At 43.8% G+C, this 19,905-nt stretch overlaps 1 protein-coding gene across 2 annotated transcripts in view; it reads right to left on the bottom strand.

The window, feature by feature from the left end:
• The window catches only part of hlcs (holocarboxylase synthetase (biotin-(proprionyl-CoA-carboxylase (ATP-hydrolysing)) ligase)), a 49,902-nt gene that overhangs the window by 28,587 nt on the left and 1,410 nt on the right, over positions 1 to 19,905 (bottom strand). Inside the window, exons 2-6 of one of the 2 annotated variants that reach the window (XM_085419767.1) lie at positions 17,864 to 18,004; positions 14,987 to 15,149; positions 12,465 to 13,444; positions 11,411 to 11,590; positions 2,934 to 3,214 (exon numbers count right to left, since the gene is read on the bottom strand). In XM_085419767.1, coding sequence (XP_085275893.1) covers positions 2,934 to 3,214; positions 11,411 to 11,590; positions 12,465 to 13,444; positions 14,987 to 15,149; positions 17,864 to 18,004 — 1,745 coding nt within the window. Of the gene's footprint in view, positions 1 to 2,933; positions 3,215 to 3,261; positions 6,319 to 11,410; positions 11,591 to 12,464; positions 13,445 to 14,986; positions 15,150 to 17,863; positions 18,005 to 19,905 lie in introns of those variants that run through there. The other variant, XM_085419766.1, reaches the window with a different exon arrangement.

Below are 19,905 nucleotides of genomic sequence, written 5' to 3'. Positions count from 1 at the left end.
ACCTCCAAAGTCCCCAGACTTCAGTTTGACTGAGCATGCACAGGATGTGCAGGTACATCTGATCCACAATCTGGCATACCCCACAGCACACCAGCAAAGCTTCAGTGCCCATGTCTGCAGGCAACATCCAAACTGAGCTACACACAAAACTAGCTGGTGGTTTTAATGTTAGCTGCATGGGTGTATTCTGTGCAAACCATCATGACAGAAAAAACATGCAGTCAGAGTTTAAAGGAAGTACACTCTGTCTTAATTCTAAGCTTTCATGCATATGCTTAAATTATTTAAATCTAACCTCAGATGTAAAACTGTGTGTTTTACATCTGACGTTAGATTTAAATCCTTTTTGACTTAACAAAAGTTCAGCCAAATGCAGAACACATGCATGAACCACGTGAAGCAGAAATAACTTGAAGTAATCCTTTTCTGTACGACTTCAGTCTTTCACATGACTGCCCAGGCCCTCTGGCTGCAAAACAAGGTCAAACCATCATCGCTCTACCACTGTGCTCACCACTGGCACCATTGGTGTTGGTGCCGGTACGCTGTTTGGTTTCCACCAAACGTGCTACTGTGCATTACGCTCAAACATCTCATATTTGGTCTCGTCCATCCAAAGGACACTGGTACAGAAGTATGGTCGTTCGTTCAGGTGCAACTTCGTGAGCCTAAGCTGTGGTGTGGTTCTTTTTACAGAGAAGAGGATTTCAACCCTTCCAAACAAGCCCAACTTGTTAAATCTTTCTCTAATGGTACTATAATAAACTTTAATATGCTACCTGATACCTGTAGAGTCTGAGATGTTCTCTGAGTGTTTCATGGTCTGAGACTAGGGTGACATCGGGTTGTCTCCTCTAAAGACTGGCAGCTGTATTGAATGTCTTCTAATTGTAAATAGTGTTTTGTACCGCAGATTGTTTGCAAATGGCCTTCTATCGCTTCCCAGAAGAGAGTTACTTTTTAAGATCATTGCTGGCCTTTTTCCTCCTTGTGTTAACACACCTCACTCGAGACCAGCAAACTGCCAAAACTCCTGCTTTTATAGCAGTGCTCACACTGATGATGATCAATTAATGCATTTGATTAGCAATTAGCGCATCTGATTTCTGGCTGCTACTTACCCTCTTAATGCCTATTAGGCTTGGACATGTAATAGGACGTTATTAGGTTTTCACACATTGCTTCTACATTTTGACAAAATTAGTGTCAGATAAACACTGACAGCTGGGACAGACTACAGCCCCAAGCATGAACAAAAAGACAATGAATAGAAATAATGACATGTGTGATGTGTTGGTGTTCATCTGATAAATATTGACATACATTTCAAGACCTGCTAGGGACCAGAAGATATTGTCATTATTTTTGTGATTTAAAATGTAATCTAAAGGTTCTGTACTTTCTATGACTACTTGCTCCTGAAAATTTGGGTTTGCCATCAAGAATTCTAAGCAAGGTTGGAAGAAATATCCATTTTCTCTCTTAAATATGCAAATTTGTGCATCAACATACCCTGAAATCCATTTACCAATTTAGCCAAAAAAAGACAACCCTAACCATGGATTTCTCTGGGATTGATGTGTTTGGCTCAGTAACAAGAAAAGATTTTCAAACCATGTTTGAATTTCCATGTAAAGACCTGATCTCACTTTCCACATACGAGCTTGTATATGAATTTACAGCAACTGCTGTGATAATCTTTTTCTGCTTCATTTGCCTATTTATTAACATTTAATGAATGAAGGTGCTCCAACTAGCACTTCATTTACATTATCATGCCCAACACTGCCCAGCCCCAAAACAAGTCACCATCTGGACCAAGGAAATTAATAAGAACTACTAATTATTGTAGTATGTTTTGTTTGGATTCATCCAAAATCAGGAAATGAGCAACTTCTCATTCCTTAAACAACCCAACATGTTTTCATGGAAAACCTGTTAGTGGAAAAATGTCGAGCTGTTTCAGATGGGTCAAATTACTGGCCTGCATCAAGCAAAGAAAGAAACCGACTCTACTAAATACGAGTTAAGAAATGTCCAATGCAATAATACCTGGAAACACCTGGACACAGGACTCAAAGCTATGTGCCGAGAACTCAAGGGACAAACACCCAACTGTTGTACTGCCGCACAAAAACTATCAGTAAGACTTATTGGAAACAAATTTCAGTTTGCTGGGACGCATAAAGACTGGACCCTGGGGCCGTGGCAACAACTCATGTGGTGTGATGAGTCTAGATTTAGCCTGTTCCACACTGATGGACATAACAGGGTAAAGAACAAGATCTTGGACAGCTGACCTGTATGGCAGTGTTATGGGCTACAACGTGTAAATACTGACCCATACTGTAGGCATATATTATATCAGGCTCATCCTGTGAAAGGACAGGTCAGGGAGCATGACGCATTATAACACATGGACTGGCTGGACATTACCTCCATCAAGAGGCATCTCTAGGATGTGCCGGAGAAGACTTTACACATAATGCAACTCCATAGTTTGTACTTTTAGGTCTCGAGCATTCTAAATAAGATTATGTTATTTCGCCCATTTCAAGCTAAATGCAGTGAATGATATGGTGTAAAGCAGGGGTCTCGAACTCCAGGCCTCGAGGGCCGGTGTCCTGCAGGTTTTAGACGTGTCCTTGATCCAACACACCTGATTTAAATGCCTAAATGACCTCCTCAAGTTCTCCAGAGGCCTGGTAATGAACTAATAATTTGATTCTAGTGTGCTGACCCAGGGTGAGATCTAAAACCTGCAGGACACCGGCCCTCGAGGCCTGGAGTTCGACACCCCGGCTGTAAAGCTACAGCCCATACTGCCGTAGTCTCATCTCAGAGCTACTTGGATATTTCATTGTTAGAATAAACTCCTGCTGGCCCAAGTCCACATTTCAAACATTAAACAGATTCTTAGAAACACGCGTTACCCCTCTAATAGATCCATGGTAGAAGTGACAATTTCGGCAAACAGCACAGTGTGACCCAGCAGCTTGGTCTTCAGGTTCTTGCTGTAGGTCTCCATACTAAAGTGGGCCCAGCTCTGCGACTCTGCAGAATTAGTGACCAGGGCCACAGAGCCTTCAGGCAGCAAAAGAGCATCCTGAAGGTCTGAACCAGACATCATGACGAGGGAGGCCTTGGACAACGTAAGGACACCATTGTGTTCTGCATGCGCCTGGAGCCATTTCAGGAATCTGGCCTTGGCCTCCTGTGTTGAATACAGAAGAGAGGACATCAGTTTGGTTTTATTTTACAGACTGTCAGTAGTTTAAATTGCTTTAGGACTTATGCACAACCACAGTGGTATATCTTAATAATTCCGGTCCGTTTTAAGTTGAGAAGTGTGTTTAAGGGCACAAGTCACCATCAAGTGCAGCTCTACTAAGGAGATGCTCTGTCCACACTGCTGTCCTGCGCAGGCCCAACCCCCTCAGTGAGATCAGCAACCACCTCCCTCTACATGGATGACATCAAGCTATATGCCACTAGTGAACGAGACACCGCCGCTCGCCTAGTTTCAAGTCACTGTTACCACGGGGACCACTGTTACCTTCACCCTCCACATCTTCTCGAGGTCTTCTCTCAGCCCGCTTTTCTTCCCTTCGTCCTGACGTTGCACTCATTCAGTATTGCTACATCTATCACTAAGGTCGTCTTCCCCTGCGCTGCCTGCAAGGAAAGCTTCAACCACCACCTGCAGAGCCGGAGAATGACTAGTTCTGCTGGAGGTTCCTTCCTGTTAAAAGGGAGTTTTTCCTTCCCACTGTTGCCAAGTGCCTGCTCACAGGGGTTCGGTCTGATGGTTGGGCTTTTCTCTTTACTGCAGGGTTTTTAATCTACAATATAAAGTGCCTTGAGGTGATATTTGCTGTGCTTCATAAATAAATATAATCTCGTCTTGATATCATCCAGGAGTGTGATCAGGTCAGAAACTGCAGATGGTACAGAACAGAGCCACATGAATGCTTCAGGACAAATATAACAAGGCATAAATGTCTTAACTGGTTGGCTATAAAACACGTATTCATTTATTCTTTACTGATGTTTTCAGAAATATTATTTTTTTACAAAGATTCTAATTATTTTGTATAAAAATTTCAGTGTACACAGACATGAATATTCTGGCAGACAGGCTACAGGATTTTAATACCAACGGTAAAAACCAATAAAATGAACAGAACAGCTTTATACAAGACTAAGGATGAATGGACTCTGTTACCAATACAGAAACTGGATTTAACTAAAGTTTAAGACGATATTTATTTGCTCTGGCCTAATTTATTAGGGGTGCAACGATACTCGTATCGATATTGAACCGTTCGATACAGTGCTTTTGGTTCGGTACGCATATGTATCGAACAATACAACATTTTTAATTTATTTTATCAACTTTCCTTCTGACGATGCTGTCTGTGTTGAGCGCTCAGTGGATCTGCGCTCGACAGTGCAGCCTAGGCAGAGTAGTCGAACGCAGATTCACTGAGCGCAGGGCAAGCTAGCGAGACAGAAGCTAAGCTCTCCTTGCAACATGGCAAATTGAACCTCCCCCACCCTCATTCAGATCTGGCGTTTGGAATTATTTTGGTCTTCATGTGACGTATGACCCTGAAGGTAAGCGCGTCATAAGATAAGATAAGATAAGATAACCTTTATTAGTCCCACACGTGGGAAATTTGTTTTGTCACAGCAGGAAGTGGACAGTGCAAAAGTTATGACGCAAAAATTAGAATACAATAAGAATAAATACAGTACACAGCTGTACAGAATAGAATAAAATAATATACTATATACAGTAGAATAAAATAGAATAAAAATATACAATAAGATAAAAATAGAATACGAATGCTATATACAACTGAGTAAAAATACAACGATGCCAGAAAAGATTATTGCACTTAGTGTTATTGCACATGTATGGATGTGTGTGTTTGTTCAGTTAAAGTCTTTGTTGTGGAGTCTGACAGCAGTGGGGAGGAAAGACCTGCGAAATCTCTCCGTCCCACACCGTGGGTGCCGCAGTCTCCCACTGAAGGAGCTGCTCAGTGCTGTCACAGTCTGCTGCATGGGGTGGGAGACGTTGTCCAACAGGGATGACAGCTTAGCCGCCGTTCTCCTGTCACTCACCACCTCCACTGGGTCCAGAGGGCATCCTAGAACAGAGCTGGCCCTTCGGATCACCCTGTTCAGTCTCTTCCTGTCCCCAGCAGAGATGCTGCCGCCCCAGCAGACCACACCATAAAAGATAGCAGAAGCCACCACAGAGTCATAGAAGGTCTTCAGGAGTGGGCCCTCCACCCCAAACGACCTGAGTCTCCGCAGCAGGTACAGCCTGCTCTGCCCTTTCCTGTAGAGGGCGTCTGAGTTATGAGTCCAGTCCAGTCTGTTGTTCAGATGAACACCAAGGTACCTGTAGCTGTCCACAGCCTCAATGTCCATACCTTGGATGTTCAGTGGTTGCAGTGGAGAATGCTTGTGCCTGCGGAAGTCTACCACCAGCTCCTTGGTTTTACTGGTGTTGATCTGGAGGTAGTTCAGCTGGCACCAGTCCACAAAGTCTTGGGTCAGACCTCTGTACTCCTTGTCGTCCCCATCAGTGATGAGGCCGACTATTGCAGAGTCATCAGAGAACTTCTGCAGGAAGCACTGGGTGGAATTGTGGGAGAAGTCTGCAGTGTAGATGGTGAAGAGGAACGGAGCCAGAACCGTTCCCTGTGGGGCCCCCGTACTGCAGACGACCCTGTCCGACACACAGCCCTGAGTCCTCACATACTGTGGTCGGTCGGTGAGGTAGTCCAGGATCCAGGTAGTGAGGTGATGGTCCACTCCAGAGTTCTCCAGCTTGTCCTTCAGAACCGAGGGAAGAATGGTGTTGAAGGCACTGGAGAAATCAAAGAACATGATTCTCACAGTGCTTCCAGCGGTCTCCAGGTGAGCGAGGGAACGATGTAGGAGGTGAATGACGGCATCATCCGCTCCAATGCCAGGCTGGTAGGCAAACTGAAGTGGGTCCAGTGATGAGCTTGTTAGGCGCCGAAGCTGAGCCAGGACCAACCGCTCCAGGGTCTTCATCAGGTGGGATGTCAGAGCCACCGGCCTGTAGCTGTTGAGGTCCTTGGGGCGTGAAGTCTTTGGCACTGGTACAACACAGGAGGTTTTCCAGAGCTGTGGGACTCTTCCCAACCTCAGGCTCAGGTTGAAGAGGTGCTCCATCACCCCACACAGTTGGTCCGCGCAGGACCTGACGACCCTCGAGCTGATGCCATCTGGGCCCGCTGCCTTCTTGCCATTAATCCTCCTCAGTTCCCTCCTAACCTGGGTGGTTGAGAGAAGTCATGGACTAGTCATGGACTAAGGTAAAAGAGTATGTTGGATGTGCCACGCAATGCTCAATTACATGGGTGGGAACTAGTGTGTTAGCGCAGTTAGCTCGTTAACGTGTTGGCCGTCCAGCCCCACGCACGGGGCGATCAGGGGTAGCTCGTTAACGGAGATTCGCCGTGTTGTGGCGTTAACGTCATTTCAGATTAACCTGAAAGCACTAGTGGGAACACAACGAATATGACTGCACATTTACGCCGACATCATCCTAGTGCAAAGACAAAAACAACCAGCACCATGCTACAAACTTTACCCGAGTCATTTAGACAGCCGTTAGCACAGGATTCTCCTTATGGGGACCTGATATGTTTAATATGCTGCTGAGAATATAGCCCAGAAGAAGCGTATAGTATAGCTTTTATTTTGGAAAGAGCCATTTCTCTGTAATAAACTCTTTTCCAAAGATGAGTGATTCCTCAATCAGATACAGGGCTCGCAAAATCGCTAGCCCGACATCCCGGGGCTAGCGATTTTTCCAGTCGGGCTACCGAAATCTATCTCTTCCCTGCCCGTCGGCCTATCGTAGGAAGGAAAAATATATGTCAATGCTTTTGTATTCTTTCGGAAATGTAGCTGGGTAATTATGTCATTGGCATCGGTGAGCCACTGTCAATATGTGACATATTGAAATCGCGTTTGAATTTGCGCTTGTTTTTTGCTTTCACTTTGCAATCGCGTGAACTGTGTATAGAGAGCGACAGCACTGATCTGTGAGTGATGATAATTTGCACCAATTCCTCTGACATCGTCTTATTAATCGTTAGCTTACTATGCAAACATGACAAGTGAAATCTCCCGCAGCTTAAACATGTGAGAGGTTGATCGCGCAGAGAATCGCTGAGCTTATGTGAGTGCGTGTGTAAAAGCAGCAGGATATATATTTTAGTTCTGCTGAGCCAAATAAGACAGGTCAGGGTGAAGAAGTGACAGCCAAAGAAAAGCTTACCGCAAAACGGAGAAGTTATGACAAATCAGACTATAAGGCAAAAAGAAAGTGCAGCTTTATGGTTTCATGGACAAAAGAATTTCTGTGGCTGCAATATGACGAGCTAAATAACCAGGGCTGCACATAAGTGGTCCGCAGGTGCGCATTCGCTGTCAAAATAAAAAACACGCACAAGATATGAAGTTGCAACGCGTGTTTGCGTACATAAGATTTTCAGGAGGAGGACAGACATTTGTTTAGAACTCTTAAAGATGTCGAAGAAGCTCCTTTAAGCAATTACTGTGATGTTCCTCCACCTCCAAAGAAATGTCAGGAGTCCGAACCACAAAAGAAGCATGTATTCTCGGAAAAGTGGTTGCAGGAGGTGAGCTGGCTTCAAATAAATGATGAACGCACAGAGATGTGCTGCAGAATGTGCCGTGAAAATCCCACTCTAGCGGACAAAAACAGCCTTTTATATGGACGCAAACGCACACTGCAACTTCTTATCTGGTGCGCGTCTTTTATTTTGACAGCGAATGCGCACATGCAGACCACTTATGTGCAACCGTGTAAATAACATAATGTTCTGCCGGGTGTGTTGTTGGTTTTCCCTCGATTTCTGAGTCGACAAGCGCCTTTGTTACTGGGACCAGTCATTTTAAGAAAGGCCCCATTAGAACCCATGAGAAATGCAAGAAATGCATTATTGCTCAGTCTGCAGTAAACTGAAGAGTCCCTGCCCGAAGGGCTACCAGGGATTTTGAAATTTTGCGAGCCCTGAGATATATATATATATATATATATATATATATATATATATATATATATTTTATTACTTTGTTGTTTCAGCAACATTAAATTTAAAAACTGTACTTTTGAGGTAAAATATATATTTATAAATTAAAAAGGCATGAACATTTTTTTGTATCGAAAAAATATCAAACCGTGACACCAAAGTATCGTTGCACCCCTAATAAATAAATAAATAAAATATATATATATATATATATATATATATATATATATATATATATATATATATATATATATAAATAAAAACAAACTTGAGTGTTCAAACCCAGCTCATCACCACGCTCAAAGTGGCTGCAGGAGCAGCTTTTAATCAAAGGTAGTGCTACTGCAGTGACCACAGCATCGATGTGATGCAAACCAATAGTATGAATGTTAGCTTGGCAGCATTTTTAAATAAAGAAACAATGAAATAAATTACCTTTATTTTTATCATACCAGTGGTTTAATGTGAGTAGTTGATAATGTATGAGATATGGGTAAGAGAGGGAAGATGACTTTGCCCATTTAAGACAAAATGAATGGTGTACTGCACACCAAATACATGGACTGATTCTTATAGAGCACTTTTTCTACTCTCCCGGAGTTCTCAAAGCTATACAACATGCCACATTCACCCAATCACACCCATTCTCACAAGCACTTTCTGTAATCCGAGTGCTTTCTGACGACACTCACACACATTCACAGACCGATGCATAGGAGAGCAACTCGGGGTTAGCATCTTGCCCAAGGATACTTGACATGTAGACTGGAGGAGCCAGGGATCGAACCACCGACCTTCCGATCGGTAGGTGACCTGCTCTGCCTCCCTGCAGCGTCTGTATTGGCTACAGCCAATTTCTTTTAAAATGTGACACTCAGTCATAGAGCTGCTGTGAAGAAGGGCTCCTGCTACTGAGCAATGTGGGCCTTCAACGCCCCCTAGGGGTTAAAAATAAATAAAAACTCCCAGCGCCAAATTGTTCTCTCTCACACACACACACACACACACACACACACACACACACACACACACACACACACACACACACACACAGTGCATGAATATTTCCAGTTTTTCCAGGATGTCTGTACAGCACACAGTGACAGTGTCTGACAGCACTCAGAACAATGGGAAAGTTCACCGAAGTCAATAAAGAGCAGAGGAAACCTGCAGGTTAACTGTGAACTGAGGATCTGTAATTCAGATGTGTCACCTTTTTTTTGGCCTGGATGAGGAGCCAAGGTGTCCTCCTCACTATGAGCCAAGACACCAATCAAATTAAATGAACTAACGTATTATATTTATATAAAAAATGAAATTACTTTTGAGTAAATATCTCAGCAGCTGTGAGTTAGCCATCATTCACACAACACTGATTGCTTTATCAGGGCTGTAGCAGATTAGCACTCTGTGGTAACGCTGCGCTCTCCAACCTGAATCCTGCACTGGATCTAACTGGTTTTTGAGAGTTTGGAGGGCGGAGCCTAAAGGGAGCAGGCTCCTAATGTGATTGGTCACTTTGATGGACAGTTCAGATTACTGCAGTAAACCAAGTTACACCCTTGTAACAGTGCTGTCAATGATTCAGTTACAGTCAGCTGACTTACCGACATCTCACCCGCACTCTGAGGGATTAAGCCATTGGATACAGGCTAAACACTGAGACACATTTCTATATAAAGAGTAGAAATGTGATATACAAGAACCAGTCCATTTACAGTCTGGCAAATGTGCCATTACTGCAGAGTCTGCACCAATCCATGGCATGCTCCATCTTCCTACGAAGACTCCAGAACCACAGGATACTTGAAGCTCCTTACTTTGGGCAGCACTGAACAATTTGACACGTATGGCCTAGAATTAGAGACAAGCACAGGTGGAATCCAACACCATCTCAAGGATGTGGACACAGCTGTCACCATTTAAGGACCTGATTGCACTTAACAATAGACGCAGAGTTCAGCTGTGCACCCTACATGTGCCCACAATTCCATATTCAAACCTTAAAAGGAGCATCTTAGGTGAACTTTCAAAGGTCATGTCACCATGTTGGATGGTGAGTGGTTGAAAGAAGCTGCAGCAGACGACAGCACCAATCAGCTTCATCTGTTAGACGAGGTTCCTTCTGCGTCAAAGACATTTTCTAATTATTCAGCACAAACAAGTTTGGAGCCTTCGGTGCTTTCAAACTCTGTTTCTATCCTTGGGTTGTGAACAGTGTGTCATTGTGTGACCTAGCCCTCTTCTACAAGGCCAGGAAAACAACTATTCATGAAGTTAGATGGGTATCTTCATTCTCAACATCTAAATGTGATCATAGATGATCCGTGTTAGCTTGTTGCTGCTGTAATATTGCCAAACGGAATAAACGCTGTGTCAAACATGTAATGGACAATCTTGGTAGATTTAAAATGTTCTGGCAATCCCGCTCTGCTGGCAGCACCGTCCCTCCACAGAAGTCTACCAGATAAGAGTTACCTTCTACTATTGCTCCCTAACACGAGTTCAGATTAAACAAAGGCATCTTATTTGCCTTTTTTCCCCACATTGTTATGATGTCATAGTTTTGCAGTGTGGTAGGTCAGTTGCAGTGTTGATCCTGGATCTACACTAGTATAATGCAGGAACTACATCAACGTGGGTGCCTCAGATACACCGTTAACTGAACGTGCATGTGTCTGGTTTATTAACTTTTAGAGTTAGGGTTTGGTTCAGTTTTCACACAGGGTTTAGGTAGCACTTCTTTGGAACAGCTCGTTTTGTTGGTTATTCTGGCCATGGTTCACCCCGGAGTTTAAGCTGGTGGAGCAATAAAGCTCACCTTAACTTTGAATTGGCTACTGGGTTTGTGGCTTTGGGGGCCGGGGCGGGGACACCCGTGTTTGAGCTTTATGTTGCGCTACGGACGTAACAAAGAACACCTTTACCATGTTATTAAAAAACTATGATTAATTAGAATGAGCATTAATACAATTTAATCAAAGTGATAGAAAACGTGATGTAACTTGATTCTGTTGCAGTTTTCAACAAAGGCTCAGTCCCCAAAATTATCTGGGCTAGCTCCTTTACTCAACAAGTTATGAGGTCTCAAAATGCCAGAAAAAGAAGAGAGTAACTTTATCCTAACCCTGTAACTTACAGTAACTATAGTACTTCATATTTAAAATATAGCACATTTAATGAAGCAAAGCTACTGTACTTCAGGTGGGAGGCACTCACTGAACCTATTTCACATGGAGAGATGAGCCAATAGGACATGAAGCTGTTCTTAGTCTTGAACACAAGAACGCTGAGTATCTTACCTGAGAGGTAGCGAGCAGGTGTACCGCACTTGGACTTGGAGTCTGACTTGGTTCACATTTGAGGCCTAGAGAGGTGAGGATTTCTGTCAAGACTTCATACCGCGAGGCATTGTTGACCTTCAGTTCATCAAAAGCATCCAATGGCAAATTCTGAGAGTTGGGAGCAGTTTCAAAGTGGACCTGCAGATATACATGTTTAAGTAAAAACATCAGAAGATGCAGGAAACATTGATATGGCAGCAAAAATGAGTATTATTTATTTTATACTGCAAATATTTGCACCTAATAAATCTGCTTGTAATCTAGACATCATATGACACCGGGCTTCATTTACTAGCCCAACAGTTAGCAGTACCACATACCCACTGTCAGCACCCGGATTCATTCAGAATGCATAAATAATGATAATAATAATTATGATAATATTTCTAGACCCGACTGCAAAACGAGGACAGAACAGTTCCTGGATTATAGAAGTTTCAGGCTGCTGTGGCAGTTAATTTACTGCTAGCTACACCATTAATAAAGGAATCGTGTGCTATAGGGAGACTGCTAGATCAGCTGATCTTCTCTTAGATCTGCTGCTATAGGCTCAGACTGCTGGAAACATCCCATGATGCAATTATCCTTCACCTGAAGGCATTTTTGCCTCTATTGGACAGTGCAGCACTGAAGATGGAAAATCAAGAGAAAGAGCAAACATCAGAGTTGAATCCAGGCTGCTGCACTCCTGTGGTGGGGAGTACCCACTGAGCCACTCACACTCATGTCAGTCACTGAGACCTCATACATCTGAACCTCTTTCTTCCCGTTAAGAGATTTTCCAACTGCCGCCAAGTCCTTGGACGTGGGATCGCCTGAATGTTGGGCTTTTCTCTCTAACATCACATGGGCTTTATGTGTGAGGCAACTGTTGCTTTGATCTGACACTACAGAAATACAACAGCATGCAGGTTCACTGTCCCACATGTGTTAGCACTACTGCAGGCCTCAATAAAAGCATGCTATTCATTGTCCCCGAGGACAATGAATAGCATGCTTTACATGGGTTTACCTGACAAAGGACAGCTTCTCCACTGTCCCCTCCGTGGGTCAGTCGTACAATAACCATATCCTTCTTATGGGGGACATCCCCTTTCAGCTCCCCCCACAGTTCAACTTCTCCTCCCCCCCGAGGATCCCTAATGTAGACTTTCCCACTCGCCAATATACTCAGATTCAGCTCTGTGCTGTCTTCCTTGGTGAAATTCAGCTTGTTGACCTGCATGCACTGGCTCTGCCTGACTTCCAGGTAGAGTCCTGCAGGGCACAGAGAAGAGGCTAGCCCGAGGACTTTGCCCCCCTGGCTCAGGTAGGTGAGAAAGCGGGTCTGAAGCTGGGGACTTAGGGTTTCCTCTTCTGCCAGTACCAGGAGTCTTGTGTTTTCCAGCCAGGGATCATTCAGTGCCTGCTCTGGCTGGAGCGGATAGATGATGTTACTTTCCGTGTTTATACATTCTGATAAAAGCTGGCGAACTGTCTGAAAACGTTCCTGACAGCCCCCCGTGTAGACGAGAACATTTGGGAGTTTGCCACCGCTTTGACCAAAAAACCCTCGGGAATCATTTTCAAGTTCATCGAGACACTCGTTTCCAACAGAGTTATCATCCGGTAGGTCTGGAATATTCTCAGCGGAGGCATATTTGACAGAGAGTATAGTACTGTTCTCCAGTTCCAGACATTCATGGCAGCTGGACAGATGCAGGTGGTGTCCGTGGCCCTCCATGTGGTGATGATTCCCCAGGGAGTGTTCCTCCAAGTCACCGAGAGATTCCAAATCCTGGGAGCTGCGGAGTGGCTCTGACCCTCGCCGGTCCTCTAACCTCCTCTTTACCTCTGGGATGAGAAGGAAGCTGCCTTTACGGCACTGCAGATGATGGTGGCGAGCTATGGGCTCTCCAGTGCTACAGGGAAGCAGTGACGACTGTGCCCGTGGGCTCTGTGGACACTGCTGGTCCAGCAGTGCACTCAGAGTGGATTCTTGCAGGAGGACAGCTGTGGAAATACAACCACACCACAAAAACATCAGAACCATCTACTGATCTATCTTTGTATTCAAACTTCAAACAACTGTTTCTGTCAACCACTAAACTACTGAACAGTAAAACAGTAACAATGTAAGCTCTTTGGTACAGTTCTGGTATCCAGCAGCTTCGGAGAACAAACAGCTCAGAGCCGCTGAAACCTTTCATTCAGCTGTGCTACACCACAGAGGTATAAAGCAGGGGTGGGGAAGTCCAGGCCTCGAGGGCCAGTGTCCTGCAGGTTTTAGATGTGTCCTTGATCCAACACAGCTGATTTAAATGGCTTCAAGTTCTCCAGAGGCCTGGTAATGAACTAATCATGTGGTTCAGGTGTGATGACCCAGGGTGAGATCTAAAACCTGCAGGACACCGGCCCTCGAGGCCTGGAGTTGGACATCCCTGGTATAAAAGCTTAACCCTATACACAAATACAGCAGGGAAAAGAAGCACTGAATAAATAAATGAATAAATAAATACACACACACACACACACACACACACACACACACACACACAAGCATTAATAACAATGTGCAATACACATACGCTTATTCTTCTTATTTTTATTACATAAGTTTCTGTGTTGTGTCGTTTTGTGTTGTTCGTAGTGCCGACGTGGGACAATTTTCCGATTTCATTTCACTATCGTACTATGGATGACTGTGCAATGACAAAGAATTATCTTATCTTTCTATGTAACAATCACACACATTCATTCTTCGATAGAAGCATCAGAGAGCAACCTGGCAACTATCCGAAGGATATTTGGCATGCAGGCATGTTTGACAACCAGGGATCGAACCAGCAACCTTCCAATTAGTATATGACCTGCTCTACCTCTGAAGCTACAGCTCATATCATGATGGGGTAAGAAGCTCGGTGGCTGTAGAGTTCCACATGTTGGGCAGGTACAGGTCACAACTTCCTCACAGACGACAGAAAATATGTTTGTGACATTATTTAAACCTGAGCTCCTGAAAACAGTCAAAAAATGTCTGTAACTCTTCAATGGGTCATGAGACAGTTTAAGTTTAAACTGTGCGGCTCTATACCTGTAAGCTCAACGTTGTATATGAGGTTTTGTGAGTGAAAGCACTTTCCTGCTGCTGCTGGATGCAAGGCTGAGTTTAAAGAGCTACTTCAGACACTACAGGGTGAGAACACGCTTCTACCTTTTTATCTTGGAAACGTAAACTAACAATAAGAAAGTTTATTCTCCTTCTGAACGTCATCACTGCAGTACTACATGAACACAACCTCGGGGAAGTATATTAGGGCGTTTGGTAGAGGGGTGGAGCAAAACCCGACCAACAGAATTTCAGTACGATCCTCATCGCTTTCTCTACGGTGACAAGATGAAGGTGTTGGCACAGGAAATTGCTGTTTTCTTTGGGCTTTATTAATCACGCTGATCAACATAATACTCGATGCAAACGAGACATGAGTAAGGAACTGTGAGGTGTGATACCATGTAACAAAAACATCGTAGAAAAACTACTTGAAGACCACATACGGACTATCTTTGAGGGCGTAAGTCCATTGTCCAGCTGGAGGCGATCTTCTATGAAAGCTATCCCGAGCTGGCTGTAGCTCTCCACGCTGGCTTGAGCGACTGCCCTGAACGGCTGGCCAGGGCAACACGCCACAGGGAGACAGCAGTCGGACAACTTCAGCACCTGCACAACACACAGTGACACGTGTTAGAGTTCAGCATGCCCCGCCTACTACATCATCACCTGGTGTAAGGAGGGATTAGTACAGAAACTATAAGCCTGTAATGATGGTCACGTGTCTATTTTCACCTCACTTCATAAAAGCTAACCTAATAACAACCACAGCATCATCCGAACAGCATCAATGGCTCCATCAGCACAAACCAGAAGAACATGTACCTTATCCCATATTTGTTAAATGCATATTTTTCTGTGTGCTACATTTAACATTGCTAAAATACTAAATATGAAAACCATCATAACCACCAAAACCATTATTATCCACATTCTGTCTTTTGTGCCGGTTCATTCAGTGTAGTGTTTTAAAGAGGCACAAAGGCTCCAACAAGGAAACAACGGCCTCATTTACACTGATGTCACGTCAGCACCTGCCAGCTGCATGCTAGCTACAGACGCTTGTGTTAGAAAACACACTTAAGTACAAAGACCTGGTGAAGTACTCTGATTTGTGACGGCAACATTACAACAATGGGATTGTCCCATTAGCATGGTGGGTAGCTAATGTGGCTAACGTTACGTATGGCCGATGCTCCCTTCTCTTCATAGTTCTGTATTAAAGCACAGCCAACTGTACATTCAGCCGTTTTTCTTTCTGTTGGAACAAGCATCAGCTCATTAGGACAAAAGTGACAACCAGCCAAAGCCATTTAAAAGAAAATTATTATCACTTTAGAACCACGTCACTGACAAAAATCAGCATTCACATAAGCTTAAGCCCTCAGCTACGATTAAGGGAACTTTCTGAATGTGACAAAGTGAAGTACAGTGGTTGCAAAAGTATTCGGCCCCTCGAACTTTCCCACATTTTGTCACATTACAGCCACAAACATGAATCAATGTTATTGTAATTCCACGTGAAAGACCAACACAAAGTGGTGCACACGTGAGAAGTGGAACGAACATCATTCATGATTCCAAACATTTTTACAAATAAATAACTGCAAAGTGGGGTGTGTGTAATTATTCAGCCCCTGAGTCAATACTTTGTAGAACCAGCTGCAGTTCCAGCTGCCAGTCTTTTAGGGTCTGTCTCTACCAGCTTTGCACATCTACAGACTGAAATCTTTGCCCATTCTTCTTTGAAACAGCTCCAGCTCAGTCAGATTAGATGGACAGCGTTTGTGAACAGCAGTTTTCAGATCTTGCCACAGATTCTGGATTGGATTTAGATCTGGACTTTGACTGGGCCGTTCTAACACATGGATATGTTTTGTTTTAAACCATCCCATTGTTGCCCTGGCTTTATGTTTAGGGTTGTTGTCCTGCTGGAAGCTGAACCTCCGCCCCAGTCTCAAGTCTTTTGCAGACTCCAACAGGTTTTCTTCCAAGATTGCCCTGTATTTGGCTCCATCCATCTTCCCATCAACTCTGACCAGCTTCCCTGTCCCTGCTGAAGAGAAGCCCCCCCAGAGCATGATGCTGCCACCACCATATCTGACAGTGGGGATGGTGTGTTCAGAGTGATGTGCAGTGTTAGTTTTCCTCCACACATAGCGTTTTGCATTTTGCCCAAAAAGTTCCATTTTGGTCTCATCTGACCAGAGCAGCTTCCTCCACATGTTTGCTGTGTCCCCCACATGGCTTGTGGCAAACTGCAAACGGGACTTCTTCTGGTTTTCTGTTAACAATGGCTTTCTTCTTGCCACTCTTCCATAAAGGACAACTTTGTGCAGTGCACGACTAATAGTTGTCCTGTGGACAGATTCCCCCACCTGAGCTGTAGATCTCTGCAGCTCGTCCAGAGTCACCATGGGCCTCTTGGCTGCATTTATGATCCTGAACGCTTTAGGTAGACGGCCTTGTCTAAATCCAATCGAGAATCTGTGGCAAGATCTGAAAACTGCTGTTCACAAACGCTGTTCACGTGTGCACCACTTTGTGTTGGTCTTTCACGTGGAATTCCAATAAAATTGATTCATGTTTGTGGCTGTAATGTGACAAAATGTGGGAAAGTTCAAGGGGGCCCAATACTTTTGCAACCACTGTAGGTTTATTTATTTGGACACTAAACGTTGTTACGGTTACTCTCTTGGTGAGCAATGGTGAGGACAAACATGGCGTTTAAATTATGAGTTTCTTTGAAAGAAATGTGGCATTTTTGTTGTTGTTTGAATCTTGCCTGTAAATTAGCATGACATGGGACCTTTTAACTTTTATTGAAAAGTTAAAAGGTGTAGTAACTGATGAACGTCTCCAGTAGAGGGCACTATTGGGCTTCTTTTCCTGGAGCAACTCTCCTGTTATTAGTTTCATTATTACAGCGTCCAATCAGTCAGGGGCAGAGGATGACTACTTTGATGAATAGTTTTGTTTTACACTGCAGAAAAGCTGCGATCAAGAGAAACTACTGAATAAATGAGCAGATACCTCCACCTTTTTTTCCTGAGCTTACCAAACAAAATCCAAATTTTATTAATTTCATTATTTTAAAATTTTGACATTTGTCTTTAACCCTCATGCTCGGGTCCTCTACCAGAGGCTGGGAGCTCGAGGTTCCTGTGCAGTATCTTTGCTGTTCCCAGGACTGTGCTCTTCTTAGACATCTGTCCTGAGCTGTGCTGGAGCCAGTCACCCAGTCAGTGTTTCATTTATATTTATATACATACAAGCTTGTTGCTTCATAATGAGAACAGAAGTTAAGAAAGCACATTGCTTACTTTCTTTTTAGACGGCCGATGAGAAGGAGAGCCCACTTTATGTTCTGTAGCTTCTATGATGAAAAAAATATTGTCTATTCGTGGAGCGCAAACGGTAGAGGACCGCAGGAGAACAGTCCACTGGCTGAGGTCCTCACATACCTGGAAAAGTACAGACAGAACAGACGACAAGTTCAAACACTACAAAGTGTTACACATAAAGTAGTTAGTAACAATAGTCGCATGTTTTCTCGGTGTCCCATTATCAAGTATGGTATCAGCGTGGTGTACAATGTGACCGATATGAAAGTGTTGGGCTAAGATGTTATTTCGTTGTGGGAGTGGCTTCAGCATGACCAGCTGTTAAAGCTCCGATGCAAAGACGAGTCCCTCATACTGTAACAGCTGACCTGATCCTCTGTATTCACTCTTCCCATGCTTGTGCAAGACACGAGTGGTAGTTACAATCACCTCGTTCTGTTTTCATACAAGGGTGCATTCTGATCCTAACACTGCTCAGCATTTCACCATGCTCCATTTACTTATTCTGCTACATTACTCAGGCTCGCAGGCCAGACCTGAGGTGCTCGACTGTGGATCACACCAGCAATGCACTATGCAGCAAAGTCTGTGCAACATCCTACCTAATGATCCAGGGATCTGTCTGATAATGGAACCAGTGGCCTGGAGAGTGGGAACTCATGAAAGGGCCCAGAGGGTACTATTAGTGGGTTCATCAACAAAGCTGACATGGCAGACTGACCTTTACTAATACACAGTGACTTACAAAAGTATTGGGCCCCCTTGAACTTTCCCACATTTTGTCACATTACAGCCACAAACATGAATCAGTTTTATTGGAATTCCACGTGAAAGACCAACACAAAGTGGTGCACACGTGAGAAGTGGAACGGAAATCATACATGATTCCAAACATTTTTTACAAATAAATAACTGCAAAGCGCCGTCCAGCCCCACGCACAGGGCGATCCGCGGTAGCTCGTTAACTGAGATTCGCCGCGTTATGGCGTTAACGTCATTTCAGATTTACGCTGACAGCACTAGTGGGAACACAACGAATATGACTGCACATTTACTCCGACATCATCCTAGTGCAAAGACAAGTGGAAGCAGACAAAAACAACAAGCACGCATGCTACAAACTTTACCCGAGTCATTTAGACAGCTGTTAGCACATGATTCTCCTTATGGGGACCTGATATGTTTAATATGCTGCTGAGAATATAGCCCAGAAGAAGAGTATAGTAGAGCTTTTATTTTGGAAAGAGCCATTTCTCTGTAATAAACTCTCTTTTCCAAAGATGAGTGATTTCTCCATCAGATAGATCCTGTAATTTGAGACAGATGTAAAACAATATACGAGTACTGGCTAAATATGAGGAAAAATGCAGCACTCCTACAAAGTCTCATATTCCAGCACACATTCACAAAAAGACAAACATTCAAACTGCAAATGATACGGAGTGAATTAGTTTAATGTTGTTTATGCATGTTGAACACTTCTAACATTAAATTTTAGGTCATGATGATTTGAAGAGCTGAGACCGGAGTGACACAAGTGTTCAAAATAATTAGTTTCTGATTTATAATTAGATTGTTAGCTTTTTTATCTAAAGCCAGCATGCAGGCTTAAGGAAAACAGCAAACACCAAATGAGCTACGTCTCAGTCTACAAATGTTACCGCCCACAAACAAAAAAAAACTACTGAACCAGTCTTGCTGTCAGAATAAACTGGAATATAGCCAAGCCAACTCCCGTGAATGATTCGCTTACTGCACTTTTCCAGCTGACAGCTGGTGTGTCTGATGTACTGGCCACCTGGTCTCAGTCAGCAGTGCCCTGCACTCTCAGTGTGAGCTGACAGAAAGGTGACTGTGGGTAGCACCCAGTAAACATTGCTTTGAACTTCAGGCAGCGGTACACCACATCTGCATGCTGCCATGTGACTGGCGGATTGGAGATTTGTGTGACTGGAGCACAGGCTCTTTAACAGCTGTACCTATTAAAGTGCCTGTGACTGTATGCCATATGTATTTGAAAA

Source organism: Rhamphochromis longiceps, linkage group LG10, assembly GCF_057381845.1.
Source record: "Rhamphochromis longiceps isolate RC_006_pf linkage group LG10, R_longiceps_female_GT1.1, whole genome shotgun sequence".
Taxonomy (NCBI): Eukaryota; Metazoa; Chordata; class Actinopteri; order Cichliformes; family Cichlidae; genus Rhamphochromis; species Rhamphochromis longiceps.
The sequence above is the reverse complement of the archived record's forward strand: the minus strand, read 5'-3'. Positions and strand labels throughout refer to the sequence as shown.